We start from the raw sequence: 17,935 nt of genomic DNA on the forward strand, positions 1-17,935 counted from the left end.
GAGGCACATTGATTAGGGCTGCCCTGAAAATGATACTCCTCTACCAGCCATGCCTGGCTCTGTAGCACTCCATCCAAGCCAGTGGAAGCTGTGTGTGTCCTGGTTTGTCTTTTTTTTTTTTTTTTGCATGCGTGATGTGTGTGCAGGTATGGTGCTCGTGTGTGTGTGTGTGTGTGTGTGTGTGTGTGTGTGTGTGTGTGTGTATAGACCAGAGGTTGACGTTGTGCGTCTTTGGTCACTCTTCACCTTATTCACTGAGGCAGGGTTTCTCAGTTGAACCCAGAGTTCACCTATACTAGTCTAGCTAGTTAGCTTGCCGCTGCCGCCCAAATGCCGAGGTACAGGCAGGCCCCCACACTTGACCAGCATTTATGTGGGTGCTATGGCATGACATGAAGGTGGCATTTACCCAGTCTAGTCTTCACAGGCACACATGTGCTTATCTACTGAGCCATCTCCCCTCCCCAGTGTTGTGTTTTCTAAAATCTTTCCAATTTCTCATAATAGGATTCTGGACTATTTAAACAAGCAGCCTATAAATAGTAATACTTATGATCAGCACAGGCAGTTTTAGTTTGCTGTTTCTGACCTGTGTGAAGGAACCTCCTCTTAGGCATCCTGGTGGCCACTACTGATGCTAATCTTAGTGTAGACGTGCAGTCCATGTTTGCTGTCATAGTGCAGCACAGCCCACTGCTCCTGACCCTAAGTGACAGGCACAGAGTAACCCTGAACCGGAATGTTTTGATTACACAAGAACCACGGGCAGTGTTATTAACGCTATGTGAACAATGGGCAGCACACTTTGCATTTGCTATTTAGTCCTAACGCTCACCTAAGACTAAAGCCCAGAATATTAAAAATAATATATATATATGTATGTATGTATTAGGTCAGGTGTGGTGACTCACACTTTTGCAACCCTAGCACCTAAGAAACTGGAGCAGAGAGGGGTGTTGTGAGTTCTGGGCCAGCCTGGGCTACATGGTGAGACCCTGGCTCATATAAAAACAAACTTCTCAGCAGCCACTGACATGGGTAGAAGCAAAATTAGACTCTAAGTCTGCCCCACCGACCATCCTAGGTTCTCTGCCTCCGTGGTCTCTGGAGGCATCTGTTCTGGTCTAGACCAACCTCACCACACCTCCAGGGCCAGGTTCTCTGCCTCCATTGTTTTTCTTTCCTTTCTAGTTCTTCCCAAGCGGATATGCCTTTGCCACTGGCTCTGATGATGCCACTTGCCGGCTCTTTGACCTCCGTGCCGACCAAGAGCTACTGCTGTATTCGCATGACAATATCATCTGTGGCATCACTTCTGTGGCCTTCTCAAAGAGTGGGCGCCTCCTGCTGGCCGGCTATGATGACTTCAACTGCAGCGTGTGGGACGCATTGAAAGGAGGTCGGGCAGGTTAGTGATGCGGGGAAGGCGGGTTCTATCTTCAGGAAGCCTGAAGCGGCTCCCCCCACCCCACCCCCACCGAGGCCTGCTGGGTATCCTGGAGCTTTCAGAACAGTGGCTGGCTGGCTCTTCATAGTCTTCATTACCTTTGATGACAGCTGGAACACACACCCTATTGAAGAATGGCATTAGGTGCTATAATGGTATTAGGAGTCAAGAACAGTGAATATAAAATGTGCCGTCTTCCACAAGTCGGTTTCTTACATCCTTGTTTGTTTGCTTATTATTCTAATATGTGTTTTTATTCTTGGAACTCACTGTGAAGTCCAGGCTGGCCTTGAGCTCCATATCACCCTGCCTCGGCCTTCCAGTGCTGGGACTGCTGGTGAATGCCATCATCATGCCATGCTAAGCTGTCACTCAAGGCTAAGCCATCATTCTCTAACCTGACAGGAAGCATGGTTTCTGCTGTGGCTAATCCTCTGAGGACACAGACAGTCTTCCAAGTCTCAACAGAAACCGTCAACTGCAGGTCCCATTAAAAGACAACATAGCAACCATACTGGACTTGGGATTAAATGGAGTGATCTTTTTTTTTTTTTTTTGGATTTTTTCGAGACAGGGTTTCTCTGTATTGTTTTGGAGGCTGTCCTGGAACTCGCTCTGTAGACCAGGCTGGCCTCGAACTCACAGAAATCTGCCTGCCTCTGCCTCCCGAGTGCTGGGATTAAAGGCGTGCGCCACTACCACCTGGCTACTCTTGGCTACTCCAATCTTGAGAATTGTTCATTTTGTCCTGTACAGTAAAGGGAATGGGTGAGTCTCGGGTCACTGCAAAACAAACAAGTTACTGAGCTCCATGACCTCACTAAGTTACAGCCAGTCCGTGTTTGGTGGTGAATAGAAAGAACTAGATGAGTAATTTGGGTTTATTTTGGAAATAGGATGGAAGGCAACTATCTTGTTCTTCTGAGAAAAGTATACTGCATTGCACTTCGACTTAGAAATGTGTTTTTATTGAAAGCAGCACAGCTCAGTATAATAAAAATGAAATACCATGAACTTACCGGAAATGTGGAGTTTGCCTGTACATGTTTTCCTAGATAGAAAAATTACAAAACACTCATGGTACAGTGATATATGCTTGTTATCTAGCACCTGGGAGGTAGACTCAGGAAGATTAGGATCTTAAGGTTATCTTTGGCTGGATACTAAGTTCAAGATCAGCCTATACTACACGAGACCTGTCTCAATTAAAAAGATGACTTTTCAGAAATTGAAAACACACATTGATGTATTTTCGTGGTAAAAATTCAAGTAACCCATGGTATGCTATGTCAGTGTTCCTGACTTACCCTGGCAGCAGCCCCAGGATGCCTGTTCTTTATTAATCACTATCTGCGTGGTAATTCACAACCTTTGCAATTCTAAAACTCCAGCTTAACTCTGTATTGGCCTTTCTTTGTAGGTGTCCTTGCCGGTCATGACAACCGTGTTAGCTGCTTAGGTGTGACTGATGATGGCATGGCTGTGGCCACTGGCTCCTGGGACAGTTTCCTTAGAATCTGGAATTAACAGTGTCAGATTTTCTGTTCTCCAATGGCGATCCAGAGAAATCCATGCTATAGCCTATAGCTGTGAGAAAAAAAACAAAACTCTACCTTCTATTTGTGGATGAAGATTTTTCTATTGAGATGACTACATACAAATATCAGCTTTCAATAAACTACAAGCAAATGGTGGTAAAAGAAACAATCACGACTTGCTGAGTCAAAGGGTCAGGGTATTGAGCAGCTGTGTTGACTTTAACCCCGACAGACTCTCGCTTGTGCTGGTCCCTTTTCTGTAGAATACACTCTGTAGCAGATGAGCATTGTGTTTGCATTTTGTTAGGGACACCCCTTTAACTCTGTATATATGAGAAATGTTACATTTTTAAAGTGTTGTCATGGAAGAGCCAAGACCCACGATAGGCAGAAGTGAGATTGTAGATATGTGTGCTGTCTGAAGGAATCCCCCTGGGTTCTGACACTGCATTTTAACCTGACTCCCTGAGGGCTTCACGATCAGGAGGGCTGATAGGTGAGGTGACCGAGGGAGCCAGTGGCTGTCCATGCATTCTTCTCCATGCTAGGAATCTCAGTGATCCTTTTCATCCTTTGAGGGGACAGGTGATGTGAAGATCATTACAATTTATTATATTAATAACTAGTAGACACTGGCATGTAACTTTTTGTATTCTAAAAGGCTATTAATTTCACATTCTGGTGTGAAACCAAGTTTGTAGAATGTACTAGTATTTCAGAAGTTTGACAAACCTGACTTGTCCCTGCATCTGAAGACTCGTGCCCAGTATTCTCTGTAATAGGTAGGAACAGTGGCTCACCTTTAAAATCTTTGAGAAATATAAACTCATCCACTCAACTGGCACTAACATATATAATAAGATGGCTTTATGAATTCTATGTAATTAAAATCTGAATTGGTATAAATTATCTGTACCCTTGAACTTTCGCTTTCCCATTTGATGGTGCTGCAGAAGGAATGCAGGGCCTTGCGCCTGGCAGGCTTGCCCTGCAACCCTGGCTCCTCAGAGGGTAGCATTCTACTGCCCTGTAGTACTCGTCTCCTCCGCATGGCATACCTGTAGCTAAGTAGCTCACTGCTGTGTGTCTAGAGTTGAACCCTCGAGCCTAAAGCATTGTTTCAGAGGGGTTCTTCTCGCAGCAAGCTGTCCCAACTGCTCAATAAAACGTCTCTGTGTTGTCCTGCCTCCAGTCTGAACAAAGACGCCTCTTTTTCTCCTGCAGATTTCAACGATTGATAACAGCAGACTGTTAAGTCTTGCTGGGGTTTGCCTTTGTGGGTTACTTGGATGCGTGCAAACATTGATTTGTAACTCAGTAACGTATACGTTGCTATTTAGCAGTTTCTGTGTTAGAAGTCCATCACTTGATACTCCAAACTGTATCTGAAGTTTTCATCGTTATCTTATACTGTGAATCAGCATCAGTTTTATTAAGGCCAGTTGCTCCTAAGAGACTCCAGTGGACAGAACCTCCTCCCACACAGCTCCAGGGTTGGACCTCCTGAGTGGGGCAGAAAGGGAAAGAAAAACAGACACAGACACAGGAAAGCTCGGGTCATGTAGTCTGGGCTCTGTGATGGAGAAACAGACCCCGGGAAGTGAGTTTGTTACATGGAGTAGCATAGAGTTGGTGCTACCACATACAGATGAATAAGAAGCGTTTACAGTACAGAGCTGGATCAAGGACACAGGCTTAGCTAATCTCTGTAAGAGCAGCCTCTGCAGGAGAGGTCTTCAGGGTGTAAATATTGTGGGAGAGTGGGGGTGCTATGGTGGACTTTTCTACAGTCCATCAACATTTGGACTCAAGCATCCTCCCATGGTCTGAAGCAAAGGTCTTGATACCGCATACCCATGTCAACAGCACACATTCACTCAGGGCTTCCTTTGCTCTCTTCAGGATAGAGGTAAACTGAGACACCGAGTTGAAGAGAAACAGGCCATCAATGGCAGGATGAGGATGTCTACCTCATCCTCAGTGTCTGGGACCCCTTTGGTCTGGTCTACTTGTCACATAGGAGGTCACTTCATAAAGCACAGCTCCTGAAGTAGGGCACAATTTACTTTAAAAGGCAGTGCTGGGATGGGATCTACCTTGTATATGCTGCCCAAAAGTGCTCCACCAGGGGGTTACATCCAGTCTACCATACCCAGCTAGAGGTGAGGCTCCTTAGAGGATCACAATCATTCCCCCCAAAGGGCATGCGTTTAAGTCTGCTGTGTAGCTCAGAAATCATCCAAAACTCTGTTCAAAACAGCATTTCTAATGTGTGTGTGTGTGTGAAGTCATACTAAGAAATTCTATGGCCCTAAATATTCTAAAATGGAATTTAGGGCTGAAGAGTTGGCTCGGCAGTTGAGAGCACTTGTTACTCTTGCACAGAACCTGGGTTCAATTCCCAGCAACCATATGGCAGCTCATAACTGCCTGTAACTCTGATCCCAGGAGATCTGACTTCTTTGGGCACTAGGCACATATATACATGCAGGCAAAACATTCACACATGTCTGCTTAAAAAGGAATGTACTTTCATGTTACTAAAAGCTTGTGTAAAACACAATTTAAAGGTTTCCTTTAGTAGGAACCGTGATAAACACGTGGCTAACTGTACACAGCACCAACCTTTGACACAACAAGCTGCTTTCTACTTGATGGTGCCTCTAGGGTTTCTCTGCAGTTTCTGTTATGGCTAAATACACTGGCTTGTCTGAGACTTCCGGAAAGTAGCCTACATAATGTGCCTTAGCAGGTTGATGCTTAGCATGCACAACTCAAACGGAAGTTGTCTTTGAGATTAGGAAGACTTCTAACATTTTGACATGGCTCCTGCCACTTTCCTCAAGAGTTTCATTGTAAAGGCACATGTGCTTTTCTGAAGCAGTGTGACCACCATGTAGTTGAAAGCCTCAAAGCGCTGATCATGGACATCTCTATCTTGACATGAACAGGCTCCATTTTTGGCAGCTGTACTTCATATAATACTCCAGATCTCTAACTAGCTTGGACACATGTACTGTACTGAATTCCAAATTCATAAAGTCAAAGTGTTGGGGTCTGATCCTTAGTCTAGTCAGTAGCTGTCGTTTTAATTTAGACTTGGCAAGCTGACTAATGATGTGTTTCTTGAATGTTAAGGAATTAAATCTATTAAAGAGAAATGAACTAGTGCCTGCCTATAACCCTTCATTGGGGAGGCTGCAACAGAGGGATCACTGAGCACTGAGGCCAGTCAGCCAGGGCTATCAGATGGAAGCCTTATTCCAGGGGTTGGAGAGATGGCTCCGTAATTAAGCCTGCTTGCTGTTCTCACAGAAGACTGAATCCAGCCAGCTCCCAGTTCTGGGCTAACAATTGCCTGTAACTTGAAGGGATCCAAAGCCCTCTTCTGGCCTCCTCAGATACCTGCACACACATACATAATATATAATAAATCCCTTTTTTAAAAGAAAAAAACCCTATCTTAAAACAACCATAAAAATGATCGTTCTATTGCTGAAAGTACTCTCCAATTCTGTTGTCTTAGATTTAGTAGTAAAACTCAGACTTTGTTTTAGAAGTGAAACCATCCAGGGAAATTATGTGAATATGAATGTCATGGATTTTGAACTGTTGATGAGCCTAGAACTGAAAAAGCAGTCCCCTAGATGGACCTGCAATAATTTCAATAAGGAATATTCTTTTAGAATCTGCAGAGTACACCAAGCTGCACAGATACTTAAGTACTGTATTTATATGTTTTCTCTCTGGCCACTGTGGAAAGCATGATTTAAAATGATTACACTCCTGTGAGAAATTTAAAAGCCACTCACAGGTGAGTCTGTCGTTTTACAGAGATAATCTTAAATTGGATCCTGTGGAATGTGACGCATTCTGCTCACTTCTGCTCTTCACTGGCTACAACAGGTGGTCAACATCGTTAGCCACAGACTGACGGAACATCTTGTATTTAGGAAATGTTTTCCATGTTGATAGTTTTCTAAATGTTCTTTTCATTCTTCTTAAATGCAATGGTTGATTTTGTGGGGGTGGTATAATAATGTAGCATAATGAAGGAAAAACTTGTTTCAACTTGTATGAAATGTATTCAACAAAATCTTCCACAGCAGAGTCCTTAGCCAGGACTTCAATGGCATAGCTGTAGGTTGTCCAGGCCTTGTCTTTACACAACGGTGCTCTAGCCTCTCTCTTTCTCATCAAAGAGGCTTCTCTTTGAGCATCTGCATCTCTCGCCGAAGCCATGAGATAGCCCACACCTCAAGTGTGTTTTGAAGCTGGTTTGAGAACTTTCCTATAAGGCACCTTGGAAATGTCCTCAAATATTTTCAACACATGAAACCAATTGACTAGGAATGTCAGTCATGTCTAAAGTTTTACCATACATGCAGAGGGTTTGTGATTTGACAGTATTCTGAGTTAGAACAGTGATTCACTCCTTATTTGTACAGTTGCTTGTAAAATACTGTTGTAGTGGTCTGATACTGTAATCTATAACCAATAAAGTACTTTTCATCCTTGTTCACTGTACTATGTTTTGAATCAAATTTTAGTATGATTTTAAAATTTAAGCCTCAGAACTAAACTCAAGTCTAGTACTTCCATGGTTAGCTTACTTCCTTTGTTTAAATGCTGGTCTTTATCTTTTTATAAAAAAGGAAGGGAGAGACTTGGGTGTCACTGACCCAAAGCTAGTTTTTAGTTTATTGTTAAAGCCACAGATTTCTCATTCACGAGTAGGTCATTCTTTCCCTTAGTGGGAGACAAGAGCAGGTCTAGTGCTTGGGGAATAGACCCAGGAAGATCCCAAGTTTGAGGACAGCTTGGGCTATATGGTAAGACCTTGTCTCAAAAGTAACAAAATCCATCCTTCCCCTGTTGCTCCCTTAGGATAATTTAGTTCCATTTTTAAATTTGAAAATCTATTCAATGTTCATATTATCTTATTAAAAAGTTTAAGATTGGGCCGGGCGTTGGTGGCGCACGCCTTTAATCCCAGCACTTGGGAGGCAGAGGCAGGCGGATTTCTTTGAGTTCGAGGCCAGCCTGGTCTACAGAGTGAGTTCCAGGACAGCCTCCAAAGCAATACAGAGAAATCCTGTCTCGAAAAAACAAAACAAAAACAAAAAAACAAACAAAAACAACAACAACAAAAATTTTAAGATTAACAAGGAGAGTTTCAATTAGTTACCAATACAAACAAACAAAAATCATTAGAGGCAGGCATGTTGGCATCCACCTTTAATCCCAGCACTCAGGAGGCAATGTCAGGTGGGTCACTAAGTTTGAGGACAGCCTGGTCTACAGAGTGAGTTCCAGGACAGCCAGAAACCCTGTCTCAAAAACAACAAAGGTTTGTGTTGGTTCTATTTGCTCACAGACTCCTGCTAGCTCAGAACTTAACAGCTGCATGCTTCCTATGGAAAAACCTCTTAGCCTGACCAAAAGTGACAAACCAGGAACCTCACCTGGTGACTGGCCAAAGGAAGTAAATGACAGCAGCAATGCAGTAATCAGGGCCGCGAGTGTGAGAGAACTTATTTGACTACCATAAAAATGACTGGGAGTTGAAAATGAAAAGTCACTAATTCTGAGATAAATGCTGCATTTATCAGCTAACAGGCGAATAGGTTTATTTTCATCTTGTAAGCTTGGATACTTATAAAATAGGTTTTATAAAAGGTTAAGATCATACAAAGTTTATGATACTGTAAACATAGAGTAAATCATCAAGTATGTGTGTAGAGACTGAGCAGTAACAGTCATTACATTTTGGGTAACTTGCCTGAGTCCCATCAGCACAGGTGCACTCTTGCATGGTAGAGACGCTGGCTCCCAGTATTTCAACACTCTGTTCTCACCAGCCATGACCTGGTGAGCGGGGAACATTCCTGACTAGTAATGGGAAGCATCCTGTACTATGAACACTGGTTCATAGACTTCTGAGTACACTGAGACCGCCTGCAGGGCTTCATACCATTTCATACCCCTATGAAGCTTGAGAGTTTGCTCAAAGTTTAAAGGGAATGTTGATGACCCAGAGAACTACACTGTAGCTTGCTAATTATGCGGCCAGAATTTGAAGTGCTCTGTGTAACTTTGCAACTGAGGTTAGCAAACCTCAATTTTAGATAGTAGTTTTTCATGTCATTCTCACCTAATTCCACTTATTTGGCTGTACCATTTTGGGGGGTGAAAAATCAGCAATTATAGCAAAAGGTAGTCACGAGTGTTTAAATTTGAATACTGAAGCCCAAAACCCAATTTGCCTAAAACATAAGTCTGAAACATTCCTATGGTCTAAATAATGGTATCAATACTGTAACATTCTTCAAATATCTTAAAAATAAGAGGTGTACTTAGAGCCAGGTGTGGTGGTGCATGCCATTAATTCTATCGCTAAGGAGGCAGAGATAGGCACAGCTGACATCCAGGAAATACTTTACCTTTCATAGTCAGGTCAGAGAAGCAATCCTGCTGTGCCGTGTAAACGTATTCTCATACACGCCGTCAATCAGCCTTTAATAGAGAGTCCACTAACAGAGAGGGATCATTGTTAATGGGGCCCAAGGAAATTAAACTCAGAGATTCCAGGGGGACAAGCCCAGTGTGTCAGTGAGACTCCTAAGGATCCATTTGTCATGTCACCACATGCCACAAACACCTCCTGTGTTCCCAGTCTGGCCATCTCTTCAGACCTTCCACCTCACATTTAGGCAGAAAAGCTCAGCTTGCTGGACTCAAGGCTGAAAATGTTTCTAAAGAGACAGATACTTCATGCATGACTCTATCGAGAGGCCTTTCTACTATTTCACATCAGTTTTAATGGGATAGAAGAAAGGGTAAAAACTGTGTTTAGTAGTGGTTACATCCTTGCTGTGAGGGCAAAGTGACTGTAAGACACCCAGGAGCAGCCCACACTCCCTGTTTGAACAAATCAGCTTATAAACAAATTCAATATTCCCACCATTGAAGAAGGCATCAAGAACTAGTGAAGGAGGATGAAAAGATCTGACTCCTGGATGCCAGGAAACAATCAGAATCAAAGACAGAAAGCCCTGGTTAAGAGCTGCAGGACCCTCCCTCAGGGGCTACACAGTGGGTTCCACTGTTTCTAAAGGAATCCATCATTCAACCAAACAGTTCAGTCTTTACTTCAAACTACAGCTAATGACGCATCATGTCACTTCAAACAGTGCAACCCCCTTGAGACAGGTCATTACCACAGTCTCGGCAAGGCATCGATATTCAGAGTTAGTAATTCATACTGAGGTCATTTCATAAAAATAGCTCTCCCATCTTCCAAGTCCGCTTCCTTCTACAATGTGATCATCAGAGCAGCCTTTGTTGTTAAGAGTCTTCACTGCTCAAGTGTAGAAACTGCTTCGAAAAGTTCTCCAGCTCATTTTCAAGGTGAACGGCTTTATTTCTAGTTAAAAGACAATGAATAAAACACCAACCTAATTATCCTAACAGTCAATGAGAAAAATCATTCTATCCAAACTTAGAAACAGTCCTCTAAGCAGCCGTGGCCATCCTTACTGAAACTCATACATGCCACACGCACAGTGAACACAACCTCAGGCTTTAGAGCAAGGAGAGGTGGACTTCAATATCAAAACAGCCTCATGGAGAGCTTAAATGGCAGTCACATCTTAAGTCACGGCCATCACTGTGAAGTGTAAAGTACTGAATGACTCACACTTCAAAGAAGCTGACAAGGAGCACATTAGAATCATACCTGATGTATCAACTGCCTATGGGAGAAAGCCCTGACTGATTTACCAGCCACAGATCTATGCAGCATATTCTCATATCATGCCAGGGCATGTACTCATAGAGAAGAGACTCTATTTGTAGAGAAAGAGAGAGTTGATTTATGAAAACATGACTAAGGTCACCAAAGTGAAATGTACATATACCAGTGAATATATTTCTTCAGGCAACACTCCTGAAACACTGGACAGGATGGCTGAGCCAAAGTTGGTAATTGTGATTCCAACCAGTCATGCCTTGCTAGGCTAGAATAACTTCCAAGATGAGCATCAGAGACCATCACTTGACTGCAGTGAACATCGTAAGTTGTACTCAGACACACTTGGGGCCTACAGCCTATTCTACACCTGCGCTCTGTGCTACAGCCTAGGCTGAAAACTGGCTTGGCATGTCAACACTACAGGCAATTTAAACAGTAGAATTCATGAAAACTAACAGTTGAGTACTGTGCTGCACTGCATCCATACAAAGACTCTATCACTAACTATGAGCAGTGTGTTGACACAACGTTTGTTTAACTAATTATATATGCCCCCAAAACTCAGGCCATGAGGACAGTCCTGCAGAACAATGGCCACAAAGCTGCTCTTTGATGTAGAGCTATATATGTGCAGTGTGAGCCTGGAGTTGGGAGCATTGCTCAGACAGTGCATGACTACTCCAAGTCATGCTGGCAAGCAGCTCATGGTTAAGGGAGTGAAATAAACAACTGCTGAGTTAGAACTGGTGGTGACACTTCCACTCCTGTCTCCCACAGGATGCATAATAAATCACAACAAAGCAGAAGTCCAATTTATAAGGACACCTGTATGTTCACTGGTTCAAACACAAGTGTCCTTGGTCCTCAGAAAGAACAGAGGTTATGTTTTGGAATTCTTTGTTTGGTTTGGGTGTTGTTTGCTTTTTGTTTTTTAAAGTAAAGTCTCATGGCTCAAGCTGATCTTGAACTTGCCATGTACCTGAATTTACCCTTGTCTCCTAAGTGCTGGATACACAGGTGTGTGATACAATGTCCAACTGTCATTTTAAATTATTATCTCTAAAAGAGAATTACCCTAGCCAAACAGAAAGTAGGAGTCCTATAGAATTCCTTTAATTCAGATGAACTCTCCTGCTGCAACTGGTTTTCACTGAATTGAATATGGACAGCCACTGTCTTCCGATTTATTTTATTTTATGCGTGTTTTGCCTATGTGTGTGTGCCACCACTTGCATGCCTAATGCTGGAAGAAGCAAAGAGGGCATAGAATCTCTTGGAACTAGAGTTACAGGTGGCTTCTGGGTGTCCTTCATATATACAGTCTTTTCAGTTTTATGAAGACCACATGGCTGCTGGGAACCAAACCCAAGTAGGGTTCTCTGCAAAAGTAGCAAGTGCTCTTTTGAGTCACTGCTCCAGCCCCAAACATGGAAACTCTAAATTTAAAGCAACACAATTAATTAAAAAGTTCTAATACAAAGGCATTAGTGACTTCATTTAATTGGATTTTGGAAGCATGATGAAATTAGATATTCGTGTTATTGAGAGGGAAAATGTTTATCTACCTTAAGAGCTTCGAGTTGTTTTGTATTTTCTCCAGCTGATCTATTTCTTTGGATAATCTAGCAATTTCCTCTTCCAGATGTTTCTGAGTCACATCAACTTGTTGGCACAATCGAGCAAAAGTGGTAGCCATTTCTCTAAAAGAAAAAAATCATGTATATTTTTAAAAATATTAAAGAGAAAAACTTGTTTTGTTTTTTGAAGTCCTAGCTGGCCTTGAACTCAGAGATCCACCCGCCTCTGCCTCTGCCTCTGGAGTGGTGGGACTAAAGGCGTGTACCACTATGCTTAGCTAACGAGGAAAATAACTTTAGTAACAACAGCTAAGCCAGGAGGCTAGCATGGCACTTGTCAACCTAGTGTAACTTAAGGCTTCTCTACTTTGCCTCAAGACAGCATGCTCGGAAGACTGGGCTACTGCTTCCAAGGGGCTGTGAAAACAAAGGAGAAAAATGCTAAAACTTCCAGAGAAAACCAAGGCAGCGCCCTACAAGACAGAGGTGCAGGAAAGGACTTTCTGAATACGAGTCCACTAGTTCAGGAATTAAGGTCAACAACTGACAAACAGAACTGAAGAGTCTGTCTACAGCAAAGAACACATCAACTGAAGGAAGGACCCACAGAGTGGGACAGACTTTGTCAGCTATAATACGACAATACCAGAATTTAGAAAGAATTTTAAAAAGTCAAGAAAAGAAACCACCCAAGTAAATGGCTTTAGAGCTGAATATAATCCTCAAAAGAAAAAAATTGGCTAAGGAATATTTAAAAAAAAAAACTACATTCTTAGCAATGAGAGACAAACTTAAATTAACACTCCTTGGAGATTTCATCTTACCTCAGTTAGACTAGCTGAGATCGAGCAAATGACTGACAGCACACTGGTGAGAACTACAAACTGGTGCAGCCACCACGGAAATCAGTGTGAGCCCTCAAAAGCTAAGAGTGGATCTACATACAACCCAGCTGTCTCACTCCACGGCCATACTTCTCAGGCCACGGGCATTCTACTCACGACAGTGAGGATTGAAACACACACACAATGAAAATGTGGTCCATGTACACTACGGAATACTGCTCAACTGTAAGGGAAAAATGGAAATCATGAACTTTTCACATATTGAGTGAAGTAACGCAGACCTAGGAAGACAATCACATGTTCCCTCTTCTTTGTGGATCCTAGCCCTGAATCCTTACTACATACAGATGCGCGCACACACAGCTTAGTGAAGTTTGACCACTTGGGATGGTAATACTCTCCACAAGAGCCACAGTGTCTAACAAAACCTCCAATGCCATGCATAGAAACTCCCCTTGCATTGCTCAGTAGGGAGAACCCAAGGGATTTTCCGAAACAGCATAGGCTACTGTTGCTGCCCTTGGCTGTTTCCCAGAACTTGGGGTAAAGACCCTACTGCTGAAGATGCCACTCCCTGGACACAGACTTGGTGGAACTGACTGGAACTGACATGCAAGGAGCTATGCATGCTGCTTAGGGGAGATCAAGCAGCAGTCCTGTCAAGCTATAAAACCTGCACCCCGTAACAATGACCCACTCACCAAGGTATCCTCAGTAATGTTGCATCTTGGGGTGATCAACCGCTAATTGGATGAAGGCCCGCTCAATGAAAGGAACTTCTCGTCTAGTACAGTAAACCCGGTGAGGTCATGAACCCTAGAAGACTAGAAAAGACTACTGCTTTCCTAAACCAGCATAATTTCTAACTCCATCCTTACATCCACAGGCAAGTGTTTGCTCTCAGACTCTCATCAAGGGAGCTTGTTTCTGTAGCAGATGGAGACTATTACTATTATAATTCCTATTTCAGAACAGACTGTGGGATGCCTGCCCTGAATGATACATCTAGAATGCAATCTCCAAACCTATGGCTCAGGGAGCACTGCTATAAGAGCCAGAGGACCAGGACATCTGCTGCAAGATAGGACATGGAAGGTACACCCATGAAATTTCAACAACTGGGTCACTCAGACAAGACATGCTTAGTGACAGTAACTAGATGAAATGCTGATGCAGATGGGGAAAGCACACAGGGCCTTATCCCTAGATGAAGAGTTACAGGCAATTAATGGCTGTTGGGAGGGGGATGAGACCATGCAGTCAACCTAAAAACATACATAAGAACAATACTAAAAGGACTCAGAAAGTTGTGTGTGTAAAACAATGAAGGAAAGATTTCATGAACTTGGAGAACATGGGAGGAGATGGAGGGGGTGAGGAAGGGTGAAAATGTTATGAATACAGTATGCACAGAGGAAATTCTCAAGCTCTCGGTATGTTGGTGACGACTGTACACATAGGTGTTCATTAACCTTCTGCGTGAGCTGCATTGTCCTACTTACTGCTGTACTTGGTAGCTGCAGTTTGCACTTGTGAAGCTCACAATCATCTGCAGCTTTTCGGTTGCATAGTTCACAAACTGCTGCTTAAATGCTCTCTCTTTAGCACGGGTGGTCCAGGTCAGCCTTTCATACAGATACAAAGCTCCATACAGACTTAAGGACACAGAGATGAGCTTCCAGCCCACTGTTTTCCAGATCTGCAAGATAAAGTCACAGCTCACTGTGAGACAGAGACACACTGAGAGGGGACACCAGAGTCCTGATTCATCTTCTAAAAATGCATGTGCTTTCCTCATAAAGAAATCTGATAGAGAAACTATAAACATCAGGATGGACATTCTCAGCTTGCCACAACTGATATGCTGAATCAAGCTACCTCTTGCTCTCTGTAAAGATTTTATTTTTATTTTTCATGTGTATGAGTGGAGGTCAGGAGATGGCATAAGAACCCCTGGGACTGAAATTACAAATGGCTGGGCTGCCATATGTACTGAGAACCAAACTGGGGTCCTCTGGAAGTGCAGCACATCTTAACCATCTGGCCTCAAACTCAGAGATCCACCTGCCTCTGCCTCCAGAGTGCTGGGGGAACTAAAGGTGTACAGCACCACCACGACCCAGCTAAAAAAAGTAAGTTACTTTAAGTTGAATGTTTCAAATATTACAACAGCACGTACGTGCTGTTAACAAACAAAAAACTAAGTACACCTTACTAGTAATCTTTAATACAGCTCCCATTGGTGTTCGTGATAGTCACACAGGACATCTTATTTGGTGTCAAAGATCAAACCCAGCCCTCAAAAAAGAAAGGCAACCTATTACTAACTTGGATCATGACCCTATCTATCCCCACTGGTTCTTTCTTGTTATGCCAATATATAAATGCCATTTATTTGTATGCTGTGGTGAGAAAATAGATCATTTTAATTAAAAGCCAGATAAGGCTAGGAATGTAATTCAGTAGTATAATGCCTACTTCACATGTGCAAGCCCTAAAGAAAACAAGCAAGCAGCAAACAGAAACCATCTGAGTAGCTGGTAGGGCTCTCATCCTAAAATTACAGGTAGGGGTGTAGGTAGGTAGGTAAGAGTGTGCGTGTGGATGCATGTGCCTATATTTAAAGGTAAGTCACACCTGTGAAATCGTAGTCACTACTCTTTGTTGTTGTTGCTTTTCAGGATTTCTGTGTAGCCCTGGATGTTCTGGAATTTACTCTGTAGTCCAGGCTAGCCTCCTGAGTGCTGGGGCTAAAGGCGTGTATCATCACTGCACAGCTCTTAGTCACTACATATAACCTACAAGTTTTCAGGTGCTTGATATGACATAATTATTAAAAGTGCTGTTTCTTACCAGACCCCCAACAACTAGGATGCCCATGGATGTTCGAGATGTGAGGGATGCCACTCCTGTGATCAAAGTGATCATGAGCTCTTCCTGGGCTGCATTATCTGGTGCTGCTGGATTAGGAGGAGCAGTAGGAGTTGAAGCTAGAGATCTAGGGAGCTGATGAATATAGGAGAAAGAAACAAGTTACATTTATATAGTTGTTTCTTTTTAAAAATTAAAGCAAACTATAGGGGGAAAGATTCCAAATAAGGAGCAGAACACAAATACATAAAGAAATAAAAATACACTAAATGTTCTTGGGGGGTAGTATGGTGGTGGAGAGACTGTGATAGTGTCTGACATGGTTGTCTAGGTTAGCCTGAAAATCAAAATTCAAACTCTTCCAGCCTCAGCCATCAGACTGCTGAGATTACAATACAAACCTATACCTTCCAAAGAATTATTTTCTGTGACGTGAACTAATGATATAAAGAACAATAAATTAAATTAAATAATAAATTAAAACTTTGGCCGGGTGTTGGTGGCGCACGCCTTTAATCCCAGCACTTGGGAGGCAGAGACAGGCAGATCTCTGAGTTCGAGACCAGCCTGGTCTACAGAATGAGTTCCAGGACAGTCTCCAAAAACAATACAGAGAAACCTTGTCTCAAAAAACCGGGAAAAGAAAAAAAAACCTTGGTGGTTGGGGGCTGAAGAGATGTCTCAGAGGTTAAGAGCACTATCTGCTCTTCCAGAGGTTCTGAGTTCAATTCCCAGCACCCACATGGTTGCTCACAGCAATCTATAATGAGATGTGGGCCCTCTTCTGGTATGCAGGGACACATGCAGGCAGAACACTGTATACATAATAAATAAATAAATCATTTTTAAAAACAAGCTTTGGTGTTTTGTGGGGGAAGGTCTCTAGACAGACAGGGTTTTTCTGTGTAGCTTTGGAGCCTGTCCTGGAACTCTGTAGACAGGCTGGCCTCAAACTCAGAGATCCACCTGCCTCTGCCTCCAGAGTGCTGGGGGGACTAAAGGTGTGCAGCACCACCACGACCCAGCTAAAACTTGTTTCTTAGATTAACTCTTCTCATTTTTAGTGTGTGTGTCTGTGTGTGTGTGTGTGTTTGTGTTGGATACCTTGGAAGTTGCAGGCGATTGCCAGCTGCCTAAATGTTTCTTTAGTGATGACTCTTGCAAAGCCAGCCACCACCACACTATGGGCCAATGGGTGATGGAGAAATTAAACTTGCTCTACTTGTTACACATGTACTCTGCCACCTAGAGTGGAGTGCTGACACTCTGAAGATGCACCTTACACCATCATCTTATATGAGCTATGTCCAGGCACCTGAGATTTATAGGAAATGTCCAGAGGGAAATCCAAACTGACAAAATGAGATGAGATTGCTGACCTGCTATAAATGGGCAGGAGGAATCTTGAGGGAAGAACAAAAATGTTCTGTTGTTTTAAACAGCTCTATTTTTACTTATGTGTATATGGGGAGGGTATGCGCACATAAGTACAGATACTACAAAGGCCAGAGAGGGTATCAGATCTCCTGGAGCTAGAGTTGCAGACAGTTGTAAACAGCCCAGTGTGGGTGCTGGCAACCACACTCAGGCTCTGCACAAACAGTATGCACTCTTAATCACTTCGCCGTTTCTCCAGCCCCAACTAGATTATGGTGATGTTTTTGTTTTTTTACTTATATGCAAACCTGTATGTGTCAGTGTGGATGCATGACAGGTGTGGCCTATGGAGGCCAGAAAAGGTCATCAGATACCCTAGAGCTGGAGTTACAGCGGATTATAAAGCACCCAAGGTGAGTGTTGAGAAGACATTCAGGTCCTCTGTGAGAGAGCAAGTACTTTTAACTGCTGAGTCAACTCTCTTAGCCTCTGGGATGGGTTGTACTCCATAAATTTCCTAAAATTAT

The 17,935-nt window shown here is 43.0% G+C and overlaps 2 protein-coding genes across 4 annotated transcripts in view; one reads left to right on the plus strand and one right to left on the minus strand.

Moving 5' to 3' along the window:
• The window catches only part of Gnb4 (G protein subunit beta 4), an 81,701-nt gene extending 74,199 nt beyond the window's left edge, over nt 1-7,502 (plus strand). For both annotated transcript variants that reach the window (XM_040754523.1, XM_040754522.1), the window contains exons 9-10: nt 1,192-1,408; nt 2,868-7,502. In XM_040754523.1, the coding sequence (XP_040610457.1) occupies nt 1,192-1,408; nt 2,868-2,974 (324 nt within the window). In that variant the 3' untranslated portion in view covers nt 2,975-7,502. The remainder of the gene's footprint in view (nt 1-1,191; nt 1,409-2,867) is intronic.
• A 2,284-nt stretch (nt 7,503-9,786) lies between these two features.
• Mfn1 (mitofusin 1) overlaps nt 9,787-17,935 on the minus strand; it is a 37,974-nt gene continuing 29,825 nt past the window's right edge. For both annotated transcript variants that reach the window (XM_040754520.1, XM_040754521.1), the window contains exons 15-18: nt 16,014-16,166; nt 14,663-14,859; nt 12,304-12,438; nt 9,787-10,411 (exon numbers count right to left, since the gene is read on the minus strand). In XM_040754520.1, the coding sequence (XP_040610454.1) occupies nt 10,333-10,411; nt 12,304-12,438; nt 14,663-14,859; nt 16,014-16,166 (564 nt within the window). In that variant the 3' untranslated portion in view covers nt 9,787-10,332. The remainder of the gene's footprint in view (nt 10,412-12,303; nt 12,439-14,662; nt 14,860-16,013; nt 16,167-17,935) is intronic.

The sequence above is a fragment of the Mesocricetus auratus genome, unplaced genomic scaffold (assembly GCF_017639785.1).
Source record: "Mesocricetus auratus isolate SY011 unplaced genomic scaffold, BCM_Maur_2.0 Super-Scaffold_100011, whole genome shotgun sequence".
NCBI classification, from domain to species: Eukaryota; Metazoa; Chordata; class Mammalia; order Rodentia; family Cricetidae; genus Mesocricetus; species Mesocricetus auratus.